The sequence below is a fragment of the Haliotis asinina genome, chromosome 11 (genome assembly GCF_037392515.1).
Source record: "Haliotis asinina isolate JCU_RB_2024 chromosome 11, JCU_Hal_asi_v2, whole genome shotgun sequence".
Lineage (NCBI taxonomy): Eukaryota > Metazoa > Mollusca > Gastropoda > Lepetellida > Haliotidae > Haliotis > Haliotis asinina.
In genome coordinates this window covers 55,420,444-55,445,507 of record NC_090290.1, presented here as the reverse complement: position 1 = coordinate 55,445,507, position 25,064 = coordinate 55,420,444, and the positions used below count along the sequence as shown (strand labels likewise).

The 25,064-nt window shown below is 39.3% G+C and overlaps 2 protein-coding genes across 3 annotated transcripts in view; one reads left to right on the top strand and one right to left on the bottom strand.

Moving 5' to 3' along the window:
- The first annotated feature begins 2,633 nt into the window (after nt 1-2,633).
- LOC137256230 (secretin receptor-like) lies at nt 2,634-21,395 on the top strand. The gene is made up of 12 exons (XM_067793954.1): nt 2,634-2,730; nt 3,434-3,565; nt 9,836-9,954; nt 11,481-11,575; nt 15,462-15,624; nt 16,188-16,344; nt 16,884-16,944; nt 17,643-17,712; nt 17,867-17,955; nt 18,275-18,419; nt 19,409-19,450; nt 20,395-21,395. Exons 1-12 carry the CDS (start codon nt 2,640-2,642, stop codon nt 20,803-20,805), a joined length of 1,575 nt encoding a protein of 524 aa, XP_067650055.1. The 5' UTR covers nt 2,634-2,639; the 3' UTR covers nt 20,806-21,395.
- An 835-nt stretch (nt 21,396-22,230) lies between these two features.
- The window catches only part of LOC137255761 (parathyroid hormone/parathyroid hormone-related peptide receptor-like), a 90,247-nt gene continuing 87,413 nt past the window's right edge, over nt 22,231-25,064 (bottom strand). For both annotated transcript variants that reach the window (XM_067793280.1, XM_067793281.1), the window contains exons 12-13: nt 24,487-24,528; nt 22,231-24,219 (exon numbers count right to left, since the gene is read on the bottom strand). In XM_067793280.1, coding sequence (XP_067649381.1) covers nt 23,872-24,219; nt 24,487-24,528 — 390 coding nt within the window. In that variant the 3' untranslated portion in view covers nt 22,231-23,871. The remainder of the gene's footprint in view (nt 24,220-24,486; nt 24,529-25,064) is intronic.

The following is a 25,064-nucleotide window of genomic DNA, read 5'->3' as shown; positions in this document are numbered from 1 at the left end:
AGCGACTCTTACCACCTGCTTCCGCTAGTCGCCTTAAACTACAAACATGGGTTGCCGAACATCCATTCTAACGAGGATCTTCAGAGGTGCTTTTTTGAGGATGACAACACAAACAGAATTTAATGAGTGCTTCCAACAGGAGAACATCCACCTCACCATGCCAGTACTGAATACACACACATTTTCAGTGAACCCGGTACTGCCCTGTAAAAGGAGCGGAATAAACCAAGTTGACTTTTGTCTTGAGACTAGAAGTAGAGTCATACATAAAATGAATTTTAGTTTTCTTCTTAAATGACTTGATTAATGACACTGTCCCTTGGTCAGTCATCTGACCAAATCTATGGCCATCTGACGTTCAATGACTAGAGCAAGTAATTTTCTCCATTTCAACATCACTGATGATGAATTAAAACATTATAAGATACATACCCTTACGCTGTGCTGGGCACCGGCCATATTTGGACGTGTTTCTAACTCCAGATTAAAGTGAGAACACAATATGCATACATTTCTGACAGTCTGTTAAGGACAGTGTTGTAGGGTATCACAGTAGGAGTAGGTTAGATTCTGCATCTTTGAAACGATGATGAGCATACTTTCAGTGTTGTTTAGCTTTGCTTTCTTACAATGGACGTTCAGGACGTGACATCACATACTTGGGAAGAATAAGACCACATTGATTCAGAGGACCGCCTCTCTTATCGTATGAAAATACTAGCAGAAACGTTCGTTTCAGATACACCGTGGCACGTTAGGAACCTCCTTGAAGTGTATTCAAATAGTTTGTTAGTTTCTTTAGAAAAAAAGCACCGTTTCGATGCGTTGGTCTCGATACGTTTGGTGTCATTGCATATTTATTAGTTAGCGATACTGAGCTAGGCTATCGAATCGATAACAACAGAGATTGTATGATGAATTATCTTACCCCTTACAGGGTACATTTGACACACATATTTTAGGGATTGCCCTTTGGGCTGAACCTATCATCAAAGTATCACGAACTCTGATTATCAGCACAATCCTTGCCAATATTAGACAAAGTCGTGAAGCTCCCTCGTATAGCCTTTTCTCGGCAAACCATTTGTGTCCCGAGGAGCGCATCCAATTTGCGTTACGACATTCACTGGGTTGTCTGGTTCAGTCTCGACTGTTTACAAACCCTGCTTGAATATTGTGGCGGTAAGCAAAAATATGAAAATTGAAAAAAAGGATAAAAAAGGCACAGCAAGACAAACAAAACACTACAGTCTTCAACGATAAAATGTTAAAATGGTCTCAGTCGAGATGCACGTTTTGTGGGGGGAAATGGCGACCAGGCTGCGATAATAAACATTTTGTTTTCAACCTACAGCACCTATCACACGTTCCTTCGAAAGAAAGGCCCACCCCTTGTGTGGAGAGTCATAGTGATTAAATGCGGATACAGAAACTGTTATCTTGTTTAAACACCTGTTGTTTTACTGTTATATTTGCCTGCTTGCTATTTCTTATCCTTACTTTTAAGCTTGTGTTTATGTTGGAAAGTGAGCGCTCGTATTATTCTTTATTATATACCTGACAAGTGTTGTATAAACTTAAAATTGGTAAACTATGGTCTCGTTTGTACATATATGATATGCATATAACTAGCTGTTTATTGAAAAGATACCTAATGGTCCTAGTTATATCAGCTCATCCTATGAACGTAAAAGTAAAGATCCGGGTTAGAATTGGTCTTCAGCTACCCATGCTTGTCGTAAAAGACATTCTTACACAAAGCACTAAGGTGAACGCAAGTCACTAAGGTGACCATAATGCAATGTTAAAGAATGGGAGATAAGGTTGCTTCTTGAAAGGAACCCCAGGTACTCAGGGTTGTTGACATGGGAGGCTCATGCCATCGTATCCCAGGTGTGTAGATCGAAGCTCATGCTGTTGATCAGTGGATCTTCTGATCCGGACCGTTGTATTATAGCTTACAGTTTGCTTTAAACACGGTGTGTGTGATCTTTCTAAATAGCTTTCTTACATTCAAAACGTCAGCGCTAAAGGACAACATCATCTGCCGAAGAGGTAGAAAGGTGATGGAAATGAATACTAGACAAACTGTAGTTTATGGAAGAGCTGTAATTAGTAAAAACGTAACCAACCATTCAATAGAAGGAATCCTAAATTTGACAACGACAGGTTTTTGTTGACTTGAACATGGAAAAAACGTCCTATTGAAGATCTTTTCATCAAAATAATGATTGTGATTGTATGCATGCATGTCTCTATGCGTGTAGTTGCATGCCCGGATTGACGCCGGTGATTTGGTGTTTTTAGCCCACTAAAAATTATGCAACGGTTCCTCATGGCAGTATCACACAGTATGTAGACACTACGGGCCCATCAGTTGTTATCACGTTTATACGAAGCGTCAAATCCGGCAATCAAGTACCGTCTTTTGACATCTTGTAAGAGACAGACTGTAATTGATGATGTGCTTGATGTTGTAATTGTCAAATTGTAAGTTACATGCTATATAACATCATTTAGAGCGGTGTCGTATGTGTTTACCGCTGCCTTAAATAACGTTTGACCTGAGTTAAAGGGGGCTAACACGTGAGATGTATATTACGTTAAATACACGGCAATTATTTCAGATCGCGCACGTCATGTCGGAGAAGGAGCAGAAACGACTGTTGCTGAAGGCGAAAGTGGCGTGTTACTGGAAGATGGTGGAACACGAGAACAGGTCCACGCAAGGTTAGTTTTTCTGTAGTCCCTCTGCATGTAATCAAAGACAGACAGTAACCAGTCTCCATTATGGGCCCGGGCAATATGCATTTGGCGTGACAGGACATAAATAAGGCTGACATGATATGAATGGATCAAGTGTTTCATGAAAATTAAGGGTGTCCTGGTGTGTCCTGTATCTGAGACAGTGTGTACGTACAAAATGATATTTTAGCAGAAAGTAAAGTCGTACATGGTCGGGAAGCACTCAGTGAGTCATTCGAACTACTGGCGATGACATGGGGGCACTGAACCTATTGTCATAGTCTTATAACGTGACTGTCAGGTCACGTGGTTTCTTTCACCTTTTAACCTACGACGATTCAGTATGGTCGGACACGAAGAAAACATGACCAGAAAAAACAAAACAAAACATTGGCCAAGAAACAGCCAACTTTAGGTTCAAAATACAAGTACACATATACACAGGCCCTTGAAGTTTTACGAGTTGTGGAATGGAATGAAATATAATGATATCAATACTTGTTTAAACCAGTGATGATAGACCAGAACAACACTTTCAATCATCGTCTCAATTTGTTACTGATAACGGTGGCTAGTTTTAACTGAAAGTGTTCTTGGCAATCACAGATGTCTGTACAGTCTCATCAATGCATGTGCCATCACAATGTCTTAAGTGTCGGACTTTATGACGTCAGTATTTATTTATGAGGCTATGAGTTCGAGCAGCCAGCGACGAGTTGTGAAGCCGTGTGGGATGACGTGTTATGTTGGGATGCTTCTCCTGCCGGCTCCATCGCCACTCAGCCCTGCCCAGACTACATCAACGGTTTCAACAGAAACGGTGAGTCAAGGACGCTGCGGAAGACCGTTAAAGAATGGCAAATTAATGTCGTGAGAATAAGGTATACGTCAAGGATAGCTGTTCCAATGTTGAGTCTTCTATCACGACCGTTTGGCACCTTATTCGTGGGATTTTAGATTTTGTCTACTTTTTCTTCCACCCGCATTCCCTCATCCCTGAACATGAATCGGTCTGCCCCCGTGAAGGATAGTAAATGTTGTGCAGATTATCGAAAGTTTCCCATTGTCCAACTATAAATCCAATGGAGTGGTGTCAACATATAAAGTGATAGTCTGGCTGTTGTGTAGCGATATCTGCTGGGAAGCACCATGGTTAATTAATTATGTATTATCAAAATAACAATGGCATTCCACAAATACGAATTGAAAACCGATATTAAACATGATATAGAACAGTAGTACAAAAGAATACATAGCCTTCACTATTCTCGGAAACAGTTCCGAGAGTTATGAACTGAACATTAAAGAGAAAATTATGTGAATGGATCAATGGAAGAAAGTGATGCCACCACGTGCTCTTGACCACGGTACGAGTGTCCACATAGCTAACACCACTGAGACACATGTTCATATTATGAATATTTGTCCGTTACATATGCATTAATGACGTCGAGACTGTGTAATTTTGACACACGAAATAAGTAAAAATTTGAATGCAAGCTGTTTTATATTAACTTGTTCTTGTAACTAATAAGGCAGAAAATAATTCAATGTTAACGTAAGTAAATGAAACATGACAAGCAACAAATACAGTGGATGTCCTTGCGAAGGACTCTTTTACCAAGCTTCTGTAGCCGTTAAGATGAAGAAAATCTCACCAATAAGCCAAACCAGACAAATTACTTAGCTGTACCTACTCGTGTGGAGTACTGCCAGCACTTACAAACTACCATTGAACCACTCTCCCATGTGATGCTACTTTACTGCATACTGATATCCCACTGCTTACATACATTTGGACAAAAGTGGAGGATGTTTATGTGTGAGTACCACCAAGTTTGATTGACAGAAACATATTACGGAGTCAGCGGAGGCATCTGTATGCTGCTACTTACTTCAGCAATCCCGTTATTTGAAGCAGCATTTGAGGGGCAATCAATGTCTGTAGTCGGAAACAAGGATGCAGTGATTTGAACAGGAAGGCGCTGTTGTGACACCAGCTACTTCAGATACAACTTATGCTGGAGATAATGTGGTATTGCCATTATATCATGAACCATATGTTGATGGTAGACGCGACACAGTGTAGAACTATACTGAACAAAAATGAAATCTCATAAAGGAAAGCCTTCATGTAACCCTTCAGGAGAACATACAAACAAACACACACACACACGAGCGCGCGCACACACACAGACAGACAGATGTATATTATACACACAAGTAATCGTGAGTAACTTGACATTACCATACTTGATTATTGAAGATAGTTGTAATGGAGGTTACAGTTATATAAGATACTGTGACAAAATATCCACATGATGCTGTGCATGCCACACAAATGACAATTAAATATTACAAACTATTTTATTTAAACTTTTCATATAATGAATATCATTATATCTGTGACAGCGTATTTACAGTGACAAATATAGTTAGGTATATATGCTGAATACATGAGTATACACAGTGACAATAATTTATGCGTTTATGCTGAATACATGAATATACATAGTGAGAATATGATGTGTACTATATACTGCATACATGAATATACACAGTGACAATATGTTGTGACTTTATATTGAATACATGAATACACACAGTGACAATATATGGCTTTGACCTTTTGCTGAGACATGTATTGACCGTTGCCACCGTTACGGCCATATGCTGAACACATGTTACAAACCATATATTTCTCAGCCACTGTTGTGTCTGTCATTGTAGATTCCTGAGTATTCACCTCTGATAGACCAGGGTAAATATTTAGTTTACAGTTTCGGTACAAAATCTTTGCTATGTACTGGGTACTCAAGACGGATCAGAATACCAGAAGACGATCCTTTGTTTTAACACAAAACGCCACACCTCTGACGTATCTCAACAGCATGGAGCTCAGCTAATTACTCCAGTGGGCATTCCGCACGAGCTCAGTCTGTGGTCAAAGAGAACAAGAGGCACTGGACAAAATGTGTGCCTGCTAAGAATGCCGTAAACTGACCACTTGCCTGTTGAATGAGAAGGAGAACTTCTAGCTTGATAACGGTGAACAGACTTGCTTGATAACGGTGTTATCGAAACGTCGCACCCATTGTAATAAAGAAGCTGACTATCCATATACCTTGGTTTTCCTTCAACTATACTACTTCTAAAATGTTTTCAACGTTTAAAGGGGAGTTTGTGTGTCCACAGATCATGATTTATTTTGAGGGTCAGAGTCGTCAAAACTACTAAGATCTTTATTCGTCTGATTAAATAAACACCGGAGCGTCTTCCAGGCAATCAGCTCAGACATTCAATCGTAGCCTGTACCTCTCACAACTACGCACAAGATGGATTTGAAAAGTTGAAGTGTAAAAGAAATGAAATGGGTCTAAACTGATATATAACATTTCATGATATAATTTCCTAGTATTTGGTGTTTTAACTATTACTCACAAGATAAAACATATCATGTAAATTATCAATGTATCAAATATATATACGTTATTACCAATAACAAATATATATTCTATTATACGTACAGTTTAGTTCTGACTGTTAAGTAATTACTGCATCGATATCACTATTGAGTCACAGTTCATGTTACACATATTACATTATGTTAAGCAAGTTCCCTTTCATGAGATACCCTCTCTAAGTAATCCAACATATCCATAATACCAACCGTTAGTCTAATAAAAAATAAATATGTTCCAGGGTGGACAGTTCTTTCTGAAGGTCTTGATATCTCTTTTTCTTTGGGGGCAGTGTCTGGTCGGAACTGTATTGCAGCTTTTACAGTTTATTTATTTTTGGCTCCTCCAACAAGAATTTTATCATCTCGAAAACGTTGGGGTGGGCTTTTCCAACAATCTTAAATTACCTCCCATGCCAGTCCTTCATGCTTTTATTTCTTCTGGGTCCGTCAGCGTCTTGTTATTCCATTCTCGAAGGTTATTGTTAAGTTAAGTTAATTATTTTTCTGTGAAAATTAAAAGCGCTGTGTCTTGATGATAAATTAGTGGACGGATTCAACTATTTTCTGTTTTTTTTCACAGTGTGTAAGTTCTGTGTGTCCGTTCATAATTGTATCCATGTGATTACTTCTAGTAAAAATATACATATTAGTTCGTATCTGAATATAGTTATCCCATGTGAAAAAATAATGTAGGGCATTTTCAGTCTGATATCCACAACAGCAACATGGACTGTCCATTAAATGTCTGCTATATATAAGTATCTACGTTTAGGTTTAGGAACTTGCATTCGAACTCTCTTAACTGGGATTGAACCATTGTGAAAATGATACTAGCTATTGTAAGACATGTATGTACTGTATGACACCGACTGAGTGAACACATTAATCAGTATTATAATCTCAGTGAGCTTAACTCAAATTCAAATCATATTCCACAACATAGTTCGGAATTTCACAGCACCCGGTGACTTATCCGTTATAACAACACCGGCACAACATCAAGGAGACTATACTGTAACAAATTCTTCCTCCACAGTACATGGGCGCCTAATGTTCTTCTGTGACAGTCGGGACTACCGTAAAGATTTATGTTAAGTGCATCGTTCAACTGTTTATTTGCTTCCTACATGCTACAAATATTACGGCTTCGAATGTGTACCCAGCAACTAGCCTATCAAACGGATGATCATACAGGGTGACTATTCTATATTTTTCGTGTTTTACCGGTTACAACTTCTATCATTGAATCTTCTGCTCCATCATGTACAGGGCATCGTAGAAAATGAACACGTACTTGTAGAATAGTGTTATGTACTGCGTTACTCAAGAGGTAACATCTCATTCATATATGACTGGAACATGTGCAGCAAGCACTTGGAACTAAATTTGACCGTGAACATGTTTGAAACAACAACATTACTAATTCCCACAATATTAATTCACGCAACATCGGCAATGACGTGAAATCATTTAATATGACGAATTGTGACTATGACCTCAATTTTTACAGGAAATAGAAACATCAGCCTCATCAAATTGTCACAGCCATGCAATATCCGTTAATCCGCTCAACTTAATAATTTGATGCCCGATGCAATTTTCCAGTCTCTATATAGCAATTCAAATTTAATTCTGAAAAATCAAACGCCCAATGGTGTAGGATGCATATCTTGCATATCATCTGAATCTGTGTTTACTGATATCCAGACTGAGTCTGAAACAATGTATATGATGTTGTAATGTATGAGATGCGACACGTCTCCACAATGATGAACTGCATTAGTTGCCCACACACTTCTCCATCAAGTCAGTCAGGGCATCGAAGTGTGTAATGTGATAGTCCTAGCCTCTCAGTTATGCGGTCCGTGTTGTCATGCTGTGATCAATGCGAGCAGTTATGGTGTGTACATGGCCCTGTCCTGCCTATGTAATCTTATCTGTAGACGTTTGCGGGTCATTGGAGGAATAGTCTCAGTGGATGGCCATGCTGAACGTTACAATAACACATACATGGCTGTTGTATGAAGCGAGCAGTGTCAAATAGCTTCGTGTTTATTGTTTATGAAACTTTCAAGGAAATCTTTTGATGTGGAAATAGTAGTACGCATGGTTCCATAGTTTAAGAGTTTTAAACAAATTGTATATCATCTGTTGATGTGTGTAAATGGTTGGTCGAACTTCTTTTGATGCATTTTACGTATGGACAGATAGACACTCAGTTCATTGGTAATTTTACATCTTGTGTCTTGATTAGCTGTATGCACCATGGCTTTGCGTTAAACCTATTATGCTAACTAGATATGACATAATTTCCCGGTTGTATTTTTTATTTTAAAAATTGGGCAAAAGAATTGACTAGCCTTTACTTTTGTTTCGGTGGGACACCTGGTATATTGATGATGATAAGTATCTATTCATGATTTTGTCAGAATTACATAATGGAGACTTTAAATGGATGTGAGAAGGGTTCTACCGATCGTATTTAGTGGTCGGAATCCGGAAATAATTATTGACCTCTCGATTGTCATTGAATTAAGAATGTATATGATGGATTGATATGAACATTAATTTATGTGGCACTTATTCCCATATACTGACGTTTAATTATATCTCATTCATTTGCATTATCCTTTGGCAGACATATGATAATATTACCGACGTGTCATATATATGCCGTATTATTACTTTCATTGCGTTTGTTTATACGTAACGGTATGTTGCAGTTAAGTAGATTCATACTGAAGTCCATTCGAGCACGAAGTCTGAAGCCAAAATGACATTATTGCTATTTTCAACCATTCCTGATCCATCCACTTGCTTAGGAACACCACAAATTCCCATCACTGTTCAACCTAGTGATTCTTCTTGTCCTCAAACAAATCCTCCCTGTCCATTATGTCAGTTTATGAAGTCAAAGGTGGCGGTAGGCTCGTCTCTTTGTGAAATTATGCTGAGGGTCAAGCTCATTTCTGATAATGTCGTGACATGTATGACCACGTATAGATCATATCACAGCCAGGCTAATCTGGTCTGATTGAGTCTGAGCACGAGTATTCGATAAATGATATATGAGACCACTGAGCTTATGCAGAGGCCACAACAGCGCATGGCGATGGGGGATCTCTGAGCAACAGCTGGTTATTGTGGCAGATCGCAGAAGCTGATAACAGTGTAACTAGTTTCATTTTATAGACAGAGTGCCACTATTTGGGTTTACGCTGGTTGAGTATATCAGTTGCTCATATATATCAAGCTCATGAAGCGGCACAGCCCTGTGGCTGGATCTTACACCGACTTCGGAACTGAAAACACGATCAGCGTATGATGTGGGTTGTTAGGTGAAGTTTAAGACACCTGTCCCCAATATTACAGAAAAATAGTCAAAATGGCTTAAAAAGTTAAATACATTGAACGTTTCTGAAGAGTAAAGGTTCACTGAACAGGGCACCGTTCACAAACCGACATTGGAGATAAGGTTATCAAAATGCCCTTACTACAAATTTCACTTATAAATACACGACAATCATATGCCCGCAGCACATCTTTCGATTATGATATATCAGAGCGACGACATAAAACACACCTCACTCAGTCTCAACATGCTGCTCTGTTTGATCCATGTTACAGAGAACGCCACGAGGCAATGTACAGACAATGGCACCTGGTTTGTGTCCCCGGAGAGGAATCACACCTGGACTAACTTCTCAGCCTGCTCAAAACCAACCATCGATCTCAAGTTCCATGCGGTTTGTTGATTAAGCCGACCTTTCACTTGTGTTTGCTAGGGCTGGGACGAGTAAAAATTTTCTACAAGAGTATCCCACCCCTATTACCCTACCCTACCCAGATACCCGTTATGTTAATTCTTGACATCAAATTTGCAAGATATGGCATTGTCAATATATATATTTTTTCAGCTCCAAGGCTAAAATTTCGAGGTTTTTCAGAGTACATTAACCCTGTACGTGTATTATAGTCAAAAGAAGTGACTGTAAATAGTATGTAAATCTTCAGAGACAATGCAATCTTTTCATCCTGAAAGAATAACATATTACATTGTTTAATCTAGATGTATTAGTCATCATAACGGGTCTGGGTATTGAGACGGATACCCGGAACCAACTCATTACCCACCCGTCCCGGGTACTTTTGATATTGATGTCTTGCCGACTGACTCAACAGACCATCAATCACCTGTACGAAGGTCATTTAAATGTGATGACTCTTTAAAATGTCGTAAATCTTCTCTGAGGTATAAAAGTTCATCTGTTGCCATGGGCTGGCGGTGGGGTAGCCTTAAGTATTAAAGTGTTCGCTCCTCACGTCGAAGACCAGAGTTCGATTTCCCATCTGGGTATAATGCCCCTCATTAGAATAAAATGGGTATCAAATTACTTTTGTATTAATATTGTTGAAACTATACTCACTGTTCCCATGTACATATATTAATATTTTAAAAAAAATTATTCACTGTTTACACACACGTAGTATCAAGGTTTACCAGGTCGCGGACGTACTAAATGTCTTGACACTGAAGATGGTGCTCCTGGCACAAGGCGAAGGGTCCTACAGCTTATGTTAAAATGATGTCACAAAGGATTTTCATTTTCATTTTTTACTATAGGAGACATGTACAAGAATCATTGTCTTTACTGATTTTCAGCCACGCTAAAAACGTTTCGCGTTTCACCTCCATATTCAGATAAAAAAATAAATTCAAATAAAACATGGATCTGCAAGCTAAACTAAAGTGGAATTAGATATCTTGGCGTAAAACATTTGTCAAAAATGATAATCAAATATAAAAGATAAGGTTATGCAAACATATCTGTATAACAGTGGCGGCTGAAAAATAGCGGCCATCTTGGATTTTTTATAGGCTAACGTTGTTGTCTGATGAGGGAGTTCGTGGAGAGAATTCATGCCAGTTTTGGTGCTTGTATCGCAAAGTGATATATTTCGGCCTAATTTGGTCTGTTATCCTGTCTACAACTATACCTATGCCAATAATGCGTGTTATCCACTTCAATTTTGTTAACAGGACTGAGGTGACAACCATTACTGGCATGAGTAGAATCCAATCGGCAGGTTATCACGGCGGGTTGTTATCAAGCGTTGACGTTTGATATGTTCTTGCCCCGGTAATGCTGTAGATCTTTACTTCTATTGTCATGTTCTCAATAATATTTCGTTGCCGTAGGTCTCTGTGTAGTGGCTACTGTCACTAGCACTGTTAGAAACTATATTTCGTCACACCAGTCTATGTTTCCAGGAGAACGCTGCCAGACTGCGGCTTATGTACAGTATCGGCTACAGCGTCTCCGTCGCCTTCCTCATCGTCGCCGTCGTCATCATGTTGTGCTGCAGGTCAGAATAAGACTGGAATTGAGGGGAGGGAATGTTGTTTAATGACACGCAATATTCCAGGTGTACTATCCTGTGAGTGATCCATGATTGACAATTGAAAATAGTCTATAACCCATCGATGAACCATAGCATGCCAGCCCAGCAAGACCACTGATGAATTTTAGCTGATTCTCTTGTAATCCATATGCTGGAAGAGGGTGATTCTGACTTTGAAAATCCATGTTGTTCCGAATGATACAGCCAAGGACTTGTCATTAAGGACAATCTGCACAAAGCATCGCCATGACAACATACTAATTTGAAATTTGGATACTAGGACCAAAATAGGAAAATTACACGCTACAGAAAATGCGAGAATCTCGATATTACGGATAGTTGTATTAGTTGCATTGGGAAAGTCTACATTTAAAGAAAAGGATATCACTTTTATTCATAATTATTTGGGATAATTCCGTTTGTCATTAATAACAAAGAAAATGATATCAATTTTATTCATAATGTTCTGCGACAATTTCACTTGTTATCAGTACATGTCCTTATCAATTGGGTATCGTCCTATTATACTACAGAAATAGATAAAGGCAGGAATGACTCGAGAGATTAGCGTCCCAATACAAATAGATTCCGTACCAGTTATTTCGCCGAGAGCTTTGGATCTTCACTTCCGGTGACAGCGACAGTTAGTTCCCATTAGTTTCCATGAGTTGTGTTTCCATGGATATGCTCGTCGTAAATGAATATACAAATAACACAATGTCTAGTTTCACAGAAATTTAAAAGTCAGAAAAAACACAGAACGAGATTTCCAGACTGTTTTGGTCTTGCATGGTGTGTTTTGTGTCACTTGAGTTTGTGATGGGTCGTCGTTACACGTAGCAGGGTGATTTCATTTCAGGATGAAGAACATAATATCAATTAAATTTTCTTCCAATTATTTAACTTATTAGACATCCTTCGCCTGCATGTCGATTTTATGTCGAATCAAGGATAAAGTAACAACAACAACAATAAAATATAAACTGAAATTATGTATTCGCACTGGCTATCATATGCCATAAGGAAGTAAACAATCCAAACACCTGGACTGTTATGCGCACCTCAGCCTAACCATCAAAATTTTAAGTTGGCATTCCCGTCTTTCTCTTTCTATAATTCTACCACACAGTGGCCCATTTCACAGAACGATCGCAGCGCTACGACTTCTGTATGTCAAGGCTAAAGTAGGGGTGGTGGGGTAGCCTTGTGATATAAGCGTTCACTCGTCACGCCGAGCACCCGGGTTCGATTCCCTACATGCACACAATATGTGAAGCCCATATATGGCGTTTCCCGTGTGACATTGTTGGAATATTTCTAAACGCGGCATAAAACTGAACTCAACCACTTACTCGCTGTGTCAAAGTATGGAATTTGTGATCACCTTTGCGCTACGATCTCTTTGTGAAGTCAGACCCAGGACCAATTTCGAAGCTCTCCTAATTTTAAGACAGTCGTAAGTGCCATACATTAATATTAACTTACGACTTTCTTAGCGCTAAGAGGGCTTCGAAATTCTAGGATATGCGTACTTCAGCTGCTGCTGAATCTCATTATAGTCACGATATCAAGATACACCCGACAATAATCCTTGCTTAGGTACTTGAGAGGCATGTAGAAGTTGCTATTCAGGAATAAGACAAAAGGTTATGGATGTCAACTTCTTCTTTATTGTTTACACAAGGTTTCTGGGCATTTCCTTGTCTCTTCGTCAGGTGGATGACGTTAGGTGGATGACGTCAGGTGGATGACGTTAGGTAGATGACGTCAGGTGGATGACGTTAGGTGGATGACGTCAGGTGGATGACGTTAGGTGGATGACGAAGAGGCAGGGAATAGCCCAGAAACCTTGTGTGAATAATAAAGAAGTGGACATCCATAACATGCTGTCTTATTCTCAAAAATCCTAGCCTTGTCAAAAATAATAATGATACATATTAATGTGGGTGTCACAAACATGTGGCATGGAAGACCTGTACAATAACGTCAGTGTTTAACGGTCATGATACATTCATAACCAAAGTGTGTGTTAATTCTGCCATATTAATTCATGCAATATGGTCTTTCACTGACACTGGGGGTATTGGGCACACGTAGGGGGAACAATGGTCAATTTTGGGTAAGGAGGAACATACAGTATAAGGAATGATTCGTCAGTGGCGTTTTAGAGTCCGTTATTATTATGTTTTCAGTTAAAATTACATTGGAGATAGAATTAGATTATAAACTATTTAAGTTATTCTTAACTATAAGAATATTTTCCAATGCGTTATCAAATATAATTTTATGGCGTCAAATATTTTCATCCGGAATTTACTTGTAAAGTTGTCCGTTTTTACGTTATTTCCGTTCTCATGCCAACAACTGACAGGTTTAACCGAGGCAATGCTCCCATCCACAGCAGCAGGTACGTGAAGTGAAGTATTACCTTGTTTCTAACGTACACATATGCTTGTTAACTGAAAAGAGAAGGCCCTCTTTTTATAACACCTGGAAATAGAATCATTAAGTCAGAGAGAAAATATAGATAATGTCTCTTAAACGGGTATTGCGAGAAAATAAAATAGATTTATGCTAGTGGTTATTACGATAAAAAGATTATGTATCATTAAAGAAACGTGTACGTATGTCATTAGTCCGGTCGATACAGTAATTCCTTCATGTGTGAAATTATTTCTTTAACAAAAGCATAAGACATTCGACATAATTTTGTAACCTAGTAGAGCACGTTGTATGCCTTTTTCATATCAACGTGTGTATATAACTCGTTTAACTCCTGAAATAAGCATTTGGAGGTTCATTTGCAGTGTGACATTTGAAACGAACAACACGATATTTTTCTTTCGCCAGTTTTTTCCGTCTCAGTGAGCTAAAGTAGAAGCACAGCAGTAGTCATACATTAACAAGCCGACGTTTCTTACTGAAACATTACAGCTTATGAAACTGTACCGACTGAACTACCATATAAACACGATCTTCATTCAGACATGTGCTTTCTCAAATGTGCAAACGCAATCTCAAGATTACACGTAAGGATTCGCCGATAATTACAATTGTTGAAGGGAGAGGTTCCGTCGGATAGCCAACTCCACTTTGGTACAATGTGTGTGTGAACCCAAACTTCTGGTGTCTTTCTCAGTCTTACTGCTGTAATAGTGATACAGATGACAACAAATCCACAACACCATGCATAGACAAAAACAAGACAGCGACTAGACATTTCTGTGAAATGATTGTGAGTTGCTGTATTGAGAAGTTTGTCGTGTACGTATTATGTTTGTTAATGCTACAATAGCTGTATTGTGCCGATATGCTGAAAATAAATGACTGTCACAGATATTTACCTTAGGATCTGGAAGACAGATCGTGGTAACTAAGGTCTGTGTGATCAATGTATAGTTCGATAACCTACATTGGACGTGTGTGAGCAAAGACAAAGACTTGTGACCAACATGTCTTCAGTGAATACCAATATTTAGACTATAGGACATCTGTTCCATCGTAATAATAATACTGAGTTACACATCAGACAAAATAGAACAGTTAATCACAATGCCATTATCATAGGTAAATTGATAAATGAATTCTCAAATATTATATTTGAATAGTTTAGGGATGGCATATTGCATAACTGTCGCCGTTGGACAAAGCCAATGTTACATTAACTTTACGAATCAGCATATTGACCATTTAGTTGTAATGTGTACATGTATGGGTATGTACTGTCCGCGTTTTGTTGTATATTTGTTATCTTTTCGAGTATACTTCCGCGTATAACATGGTATGTTCTCATGGAATTCAACGCTGCAATGGTACTTCTAGCCTGTTGTCTTTATTTTGTTTCATGAAGACGGATGCACAGCAAGAGTAACACCCTTCACATCAACCTTTTCATTGCTTTCATCCTAAGAGCATCAGTTTCCTTCCTCAAGGATCTGTTGTTTAAAGGGGTAGGTCTGGACATGGATGTCAGACTCAAGTCAGACGGGACGTACGAGTTTCTAGAAGGCCAAGTGAGTTGCGATAAATGTAGAACTGTCATTATGACATTCTGATACCCAAAATACAAATACCATTCTTCTAAATATCTTTGAACTGCTGGCGGTATTAACGGTAAGTGTTTTGTATATAGGTCATAGGCATGCATGTACATTGAGAATTATGACTTGATGACCTTACCTCGGAGCATGGCCTGATATAACAGTCTTTTACAGTTTCTGTACGTTTCTTGAAGTATTTCTCTTGATTACAGATTATAATGGTCGTTCGTGTAAGTAATACCAGAAATTCAGACTAAAGCATAACGCGTTGTATATTTAATTCACGTATATGTCTTGGTACTATGGAGCACCAGAAAGGGAGTAACGCAAAATGTGAGTCATAATTAGTAGTTGTTAGGCAGGTAGAGAGCGTTTCGCCAGGAAGGTTCAAACTCACAAAGATTCCATACTTGTACTTGCGCAATACATAGATTCATATCTGGGTTTGTCCCTGGCACTGAGTGAGCGAGGAAATATGGGTAATATTTGCTGAAAGCAGAAAGGGACATAACCGCTCATTGACATTTTGATTTCAGCACTGGCAATGTAAGCTCCTGTTTGTGATCTTCAACTACAGCATATCAGCTAGTATCACGTGGATCTTCATAGAAGGCCTGTATCTCAACATGTTGATATACAAGACTCTTGCCACGGAGCGGAGGGGCGTAAAGATGTATATTATTTTAGGCTGGGGTGAGTTGACAGACTCTCATGGGTTTTATTGTTAATATTAATATGGCACTGGCACATAGGTGAACACCACGGCAGGATTCACTGGCGTCGGTTATCACCAGTGTCAGGCAGAAGGTATGATTATCTCATCCATCTAAAACCTCTTACACCCTTTCCATGGGAACGTCTAGCTGGCACATAAAAGAAGACATAATGTGTGACCTGTTGCTATTTGTAGCGGCAGTTTACGTACATGTAAGCTCGTGCGGTATAACATATGTGAACATGATCAATAAAACGCCAAGTCTTACGGGGGATTTTCTTCAGCGAACACTTATATGTCTTATAGGGAAATATTCTATTTATACAAAATCATGGAATTCGTTTCAAGTTTTTCAATTTGCCACTATTGGCGAATACTATTGACCACAGTGTTATCATGTGGTCTCTAAATGGTCTTTAAAGCATTTTGATGCAATTTCGTGTTAGCCTTACACCCCATAAACGAATGTGTGGATGCTAAAATGTGTTTAAAGAACGGATATGTATATTCCTTTCAGTAATGCCAGTGTTCCTTCTGATCCCGTGGGTTATTGTGAAGGCTGTCTATGAAAATACATAGTGAGTACATTCTGGTTAGTCTTTGGAGTTCTGGGTTACACCGTAGACAACCTTTGCTGGTAGTAAAGACTAAAGAGGCAGTCGTTCACGATGTCAGTCACTGACTTGTTTGGTCCATAGTCGACTATTTCAGTACGTCCTGAATACCGCTTTGCTCAGCTTTACATAACAGATCAACAAGATACATTTTGGTGATGTTTAAGGCGCTGTTAAAGGGGAATTACTCTATGCGTTAATGTCTAACGCAGATTAATAGATCAAATGTTACTTATACTGTCATTTTTTCTGTGCTTTTAAAACCATCCGTACTAATATCTCTCTGTCGTTCCTCAAGATGTAACTATGAGCAGGTATACTTTCAGTAATTTTCGTCATGCCTTGAAAGGGAAATAACTCTGTAGATACATGTCATAGTCTGTGGTGAGATGATTCATGTTTGTATTAACCAACCCCGTACATACGGGTATAATCAATCTGTACCAACATACGAGTATAATCAATCTGTACCAACATACGAGTATAATCAATCTGTAACAACATACGAATATAATCAATCTGTACCAACATACGAGTATAATCAATCTGTACCAATATATAATTGATATACATGCACCCGATCCAGCCCTTCTCAACATTCATATCACTTTTCACATAAATCATTCATGTTCATTAATAACTTTGGTAAGTTGTATTTTCAGCTGTTGGAATATTCAAGAAAATCGACACTATTTCTGGATCTTGAAGGGCCCGGGTGTCGCGATTGTTATTGTAAGTTACTGTCAGTAAACGTTATTAACAAAAACCAAATAAACTGTCATCATATACATTATACTTTAATGTTTTGAAAAGATATAAACATCTGCAATATCGGCTCGTCTGAATATGTTACACTGCTGCCTTGCGCGTGTGTCTTAATTTACAGGTTAACTTCATATCGTTTATCGACATTTCCCGGATACTATGCATGCGTGCTCGACACAGCAAGACCAGCGCCGGGAAGGCGAAATACAGGTAAATATGACGACCAGTGTGGGTCTTTGGTATGATTGTATGTCGTTTGTTTTGAATGAAATTCTGTTTGCGTTATCAATACTTGGAAGATTTCGAATCAGTTGTGTTTCCACCGCATTCTACTTTACAGAAATATATTGTAAACAATGATGGTATTCGGACGTCAACACGTGACGTCATGATGTTGAGTAAATGAACTGTGAGACTTCATTCAGAAAAGCGTTATGTTCAACGATTGCATTTACGATTCAAAGGAAAATGTCTTGACATGACCAGTTCCCCTCGAAATTAAATAATTCTTGCCTCTTTATTTGGACAGGAAATTAGCCAAGTTTATCCTGGTGTTGATTCCGCTGTTTGGCGTGACGTACATTGTGTTTCTTGTGGCTTTCCCTGCTGAGTTCAACACGCAGTACATCAACATGGCGCATCTCTACATAGAAATGGCGTACAACTCATTTCAGGTAGCAGAGGAACACTCACGTCCAGTGTGTGAAATAGCCACTGGCTAGCTTGTCCATGTATAGCAAAGACAGTCACAGTCACTGTCCCCGACTGGCTAGTAAAATCTAATGTAAATTTGTTCATGTATCACTACCTCCGATTTGTTAAGTTATAACACACATTAAATCATGCAAGATTTTGGCCTGATTAAAATGATCATCATGTTAGCAGCTTAATGATAAATCCCGTGTGCACTTCCAAATCTAGGACTAGTGAATCATGTTGTACGCTTGTAACCTTCAGGCATAATCATCCCGACTGGCTAGTCAAATTTGGAAACTATTTCGCACACTGTTAACGCCAATGGTGCATTCAGGTTTTTAAGGTCGAATTCACAATCGTGAATTCCACAAATAAAGAAATACATTTTTCTCAAGCGATTGTCTTTTTTTGTTTTTTGTTTTAAAAAATCCTTTCTGAAACAGACATTGGAAGAGATAATTGAGCTGATTTGATTGTTAAAGTGTTCTGTATGTGATCAGATTCCTAAGTGTTTAGTATAACAGAACGTCATAAAAGCGTCACAGATCAGAACTCTGTCTGATTCAAAATCACGAAATACTGATTGATACTGTCGGTGATGCTGGTGCAAAGCTACGAATAAACTACTGGCAAAAGGATTCACTCGTCAACCGAAGTCTCGGGTTACTGTGAAGTTATTCTCGCTTGAACCGCCCTGATGTTGCTGGAATGTTGCAAAAAACGGTGTCGAAGCAAATCACTCTCACTTGACAATTTGACACGCGTATTTCCAAACAACTGTAGCAGTTACTCTCCCAGGGAACAATTATGAATGATTTGTAAAGCCGCTGTGCAGATAAATTATGCTTTAACAATACAAAACGTCTAGTCGTTAGTTACAAGTTGTAGTCTTGCCAGATTGTTTAGGAAAGGGAATGTGATAACGAATAACATTACGTGCTGACCCAGATCATTTCATTTTTGACAGGGCTTTGTGTTGGCAGTGCTCTTCTGCTTTCTAAATGAAGAGGTGAGTGAAGCTGCAGTAAAATGAGAATCACATTTGAACACATGTACACATGTCTTGTGAAGTGTTGCTGTAGCATTACGAGGCATCTGGCTGGATTGATACCGTGCATGTGGATTGTGTTCATACCTTAATAGATAATAGTATCCACAGATTTGGTTGACGTTTCAAACACAACATTAAATTCTGAGTGTATGTTATCGCATGTTGGGGTATGACTTCGGGGTCAAGTAACCATTACGTGTCGTAAAAGGCCACCACATTGGTAGGATTGTGTCCTGCTGATTTAGTGGATGCACATACGTAATATCTACCCACGTAATACAGCCAGTAACTGGATTGTGTGGTTCAGACGTTTGATTGTTAGAAACAAGGCTTTATCTAAATGACAGATAGGTAAGTGGTCCGTATTAGTTTACTTGAAGTTTGGACAAATCAGTTTGACCCGATGATGACCGCTGGTTTGTGCGTGTTATTTGTGTCCGTTGTATCTTATGAGAAGGCAGGACAAGAGGAGGTATATACAGAATCTCACCGAAGTGTGTACTGATATCAAATATATCAACATGAATTGAAAAAGTAACAAATACACGAGGCTTGCCAAGGATATTTCTACCTTTATCAACGAAGTGTTGATATAATTGAAATCAGTGGGCACGAGGGTGAGATTCTACTCATCATCCAAAATCATTCTTTATTAGTTTTCAATGAAAAATGTAAATATCTGAACAGAGCACTGGGATTAGATTTGCAGTGCAACGATGTCATAGCAAAGTGACGTCAACATGTTCATGACGTCATACCATTGTGCGGGTATTGTGCAAAATCTACTGTCAAAGCGATATCTACAAGGAGATATGGTCAGATCTCACACACGCGATATCACAGTTTTGGATGATAAATTATATATTTCCTATGACGACTTTAATCACTTCATTTCCTGCCAGGTCCACGGTGAGCTGAAACGTCTGTGGAAACACCACCAGACCCGAAGGAGCGATATGGCAGCTTTCCGCATGTCGTCCGGGAGTTCATGGAAGAAGTGCTCTAAACCATCGCCTGCTCTGGAGAGGAGGCACCACAGAGAGCAGAGGAGGAAACAGACTTCTACAACACCTGGGTATAACCATGAACACTCTAACGAGTTACTAAAAACTGCGCTGCTTGCTAGGGCGTATAATGTCGCCAATATCTGTGAGGGCATTGATGGAAGCGGTGGAGAGGGGATCGTTCCTCTTCCAGTGAAAGTGGGGTCTTTTGCTCTCGACAACAATGCTAACACACAGTCTCTTGAACACAACCTACTGTGTGACCACGAGGAAGAACCACACAACACAGAAATAGAGTATCAAAGCTAGAGCAGAGAGTCCGGACTTATATAATTGTAAGTCCACGGTCTGGTGTTGTTCAGATCATTGAGTTGGGAAATCTGGAATAGGTTTCGTTAAATGTTCCCATGTGTATATCACTGTAGTAAATGTGGTGGATACGGAGGTACACCACAAGCAGCAGTATGACAGACACATTACGATAACTTGTGCGTGGATCGGACAAACCAGATGATATATCTAACATGGTCAGCAATGCAGGCCGTTGGGGCACAACCACATAAACGAACATGACTAAGTACAGTAAATATCAAGTCCTGAATGAGACGAAACAAATAATAACCTTGATGAAGCATATACGTGCCTCTTAAACGTAATTATGTACATTGTCACCTTAAGTGTGTAAGCTATTGTGTATATGTATGCATTTATAGTAAGCCTCATAATGTTTTGAGAAGGTTAACTGAAGTTAAATGTTAACTGTTAAATATACGAACACGTTTGCGTGTCACTCATCGTATCTATGGTACTCTTTATAAGTTGAAGTCAATGAAACATACACACCTTACTGTTGCTCAGTGTTATGTAATAGATGTCTTTGTAATAAAATAACCGATGAAGATAGCATGTGCAGCTGTGTCATGTGTCATGAAACGTGCTACAATCAAAAGCGCCGGACCTAAGTGCCGTACCTCAACATAAACGTAGGGCTATCTTCGAACTAAGAGAGCTTCTAAAATCTAGGCACAGGGCTTACATTTTTGAAGCTGTCTTAGCGGTAAGATAGTCGTAAGTTAATGTTAATGTATGGTACTCACGACTATCCTAGCGCTAAGAGAGCTTCGAACATCTAGGCCGTGGACTTTAAGATTATGTGAATGGACCAGTACAATGCAGGGGAAATCGTAAAAAAATATTTTCCTCTCTGCGATACACCCCACATCACGCATCAAGCGTCGTGATCTCGCATTAAGATGTCCATCTGTCAGAAACACTGATCACAGATTCATGATGGGAGAATTCACTTTACCATGATCCTGCACTTGTCCAAATCTTTATCCTGGAGCTAATGTGTCGTAACTGAGATGCTATGTACAGGATGTGAAACCGTAACATTCTTACAAATGCTCTTAAAAAGAAACGTACTCATATCCCCATTGGGGCTTGATTTCTCGGGGACGGTACACCTTACCTGACGTCCTATCCATGCCCTGACCGTCTACACAGGCGGTACACAGAATACACTCACGCACGTCTCTGACCCTCTTGGAAAGTTATGTATATTCATGTGCAGTCATATTATATTAGGCAGGATATCCTTGGAGAACAATATTATTATTTACATTCTAGTTTGGGTTCGGCCTTCCCATGCCTTCTTTGTAACATCATATTTTGTTGAAAATACTAGATCACTGTTACCCCATGTTAAGACAACCGACACACAACAGAAGTATATGATATGAAAATATAATTTATTTAATTATGGTAATGACATTTGCATAAATGCGTCTAAGACAGCACAATACTGAGTTTAACTGTAGCTGTGAGGTCGTTAAGGCGGCTTAAGGCTGGGAAGATCAATTGGATACGACGCATGACAAGAGTACGCCGGAGCCATACCGTTGCCTATTTTCAAACTGTGATAATTATAGTTTGGTTGGCGACACTTATCGTTGGAGGGACGGACCATTGATTTCAAGCAAGTTTGGATGCTGTCCTGCTGAGGAGCACGTCGAAACGTGTATCGTTGGAGAACTTTTCAAGCGATTATTGGGGTTTCATTTACAAGATGTTAAGGCCTCCCAGTAAAAATAGTTTTGCCTCATGATGGAACTTTATGCACAGATACTCTGAAAACAATCATATGTAGCTATTGAAAGTTTGGGATCAACTTGGAGTAACGATCGTCGAGTTACAAATGAAGTGTATATATGTTGAACTATGAAACACAGTAGTCCGTCCGTTTGTGCGAGTATGTGATGTATCCGTATAACCGCATTCAGTCAGCTTCCATCATCTGTGTCATGTAACCACAGGCAACCCAATAGGAGACTCTCATCAACAGCCAGCCCTGACATTAAGAGGTAGGACAGGACCCGCTGATCCGTGGAAAGTATGCTTAAATATATGTCCTACACACTGGTATTTGTGAAATGCGTCGGTTGGTCTTGTCCTGTGAAGGAGAGTAACCATGGCAATGGAACATATTACTTGCGTCTATCAATTTGTAGCTGGAGAAACAGCACAGCGGAATATGCTCTTCTGCTTGACAGTCAGTCTGCACATAAAATGGTCTTAGTCTCATATGTATTCACATTCAATATTCGATCACATTAACAGATGTACCTAAAGAACGTTCGGAGGTATTAAGACCCCTATAATACCGCCGACATTCCAGGATCAGTAAGAGACATACTGGGTACTTGCAAGTCCGTTACAAAATGACCATCGCCACTGTCCTTCATGGTATTGTTTTTGGATTACACTTGCTCTGTAAAGTACAGTTTCTACCATTTTCCTATGTTAAGTCACATCCAGGATTCGACCTCAAAGTTTGTGTGTCTGGGAGCCCAACTTGAGTCTGAGTTCAAAATTCCGGAGTAAACGGTAAAAGGTACTAGAATTTCTTCTTAACAGAGAAAATGTAAACCAAATATAACATACGTTGTATCTGACCACTTCCGAAAAGGCATTGTGTATTCAAAGCGTTACGTCTGATATACCAAGGCCTTATCTGTATATTTTCATGATACATTCCACGATAAAGTAGAGCTACCCGCCAATCACAAGGACACGGCATGTTCATCCAGGACATGACATGACAATCCTAATGACATGACAATCCTAATGACATGACAATCCTAATGACATGACAATCCTAATGACATGACAATCCTAATGACATGACAATCCTAATGACATGACAATCCTAATGACATGACAATCCTAATGACATGACAATCCTAATGACATGACAATCCACTGACGGTTCCATCAAATACATCCTGATACCATTCCAAGCAAATGTGATCCCAAAGGTATTCAGTCACAGAATTATTTCTGGATGTTTTTGCACCCAATAACTACAATGTTCTGTCACACATTCTCTGCGCAGTTAGTAGCAGGTTCTCCCCTTGATGGCATACAGACTTCAAGAGAATTGCCTCCTCCGTGGTCACCTTCAGTGTTTTGTTCAGAAAGAATGCGCTTCGCGTTTGCAATTAATGCTTTTTTCAGCAGATGATCTGATTTGTCATGTTCACATGAGGGCGTTGAACCTAGTTTTAGCCTGCCAGAGTCTCCCTGGCGACGCTCGGAAGCAGGGGAAGACTTGCTTCCAGAGGACTTCCTCCATGACGATGCACCCAATGATCTTGTAAATGCGGCATCATCTGCTCGTCTGGTTTTGTGGCGGTACCACATCTTTTTAATCTCAGCGTGGACCTGTAAAGTCGAAAGAAGATTGTCTGTAATATGTATCCAATTATACACCCACACAGAAAACATGTTCCCAGATATTGAAACTTTGTCACCAAGAGACACAGGTGCACCTTATACGTTTCTGTCCCAGTGTAATTGGACAAACGGGTACATGCAAAGGTCATTTGTGATTACAAGTTTCTTGTGACCGGTCGGAATAGTTTTGTGCCACGGCAACACATCAATACTCTAACGTAAATATGAGTCGGAAGTGAAAGATAGGAGACCTACCTCTTCATTCAAAAAGCAGAACAACAAGGCGAGAAGAAAGCCCTGAAACAGACACCAAGTGTTGTACTGAGCACAATTTAAACGATAACGCAATAGTATATGAAATAAAATTTGATATTAAATAGTGAGGTCTATGGGGGTTATCGACAATGCTTGTCGTAAGAGGCGACTAATGGGATCGGGTGGTCAGGCTCGCTGACATGTTTGACACATGTCATCGGTTCCCAAATAAGCAGATCGATGCTCTTGTTGTTGATCACTGGATTGTCTGATCCAGACTCGATTATTTACAAACCGCCGCCATATAGCTGGAATATTGCTGAGTGCGGCGTAAAACTGAACTCACTCACTCACAATGGGGCTATCAGATACGCATGACAAACAGCTGTGACACAGATAATGCTTTGTTGCTTCACGACAAGGTAGACATGGACATGTCAAATACCTTTACTTACATTTAAACTTTATCATAATGATCTGTTAATATTATGATATTGCTAAATGTAAGTGTCGAAACCATTTCCCTAATCACACCAAACCTCTCCCACTATTATAATCTATTGTACGTTATGTCGGAT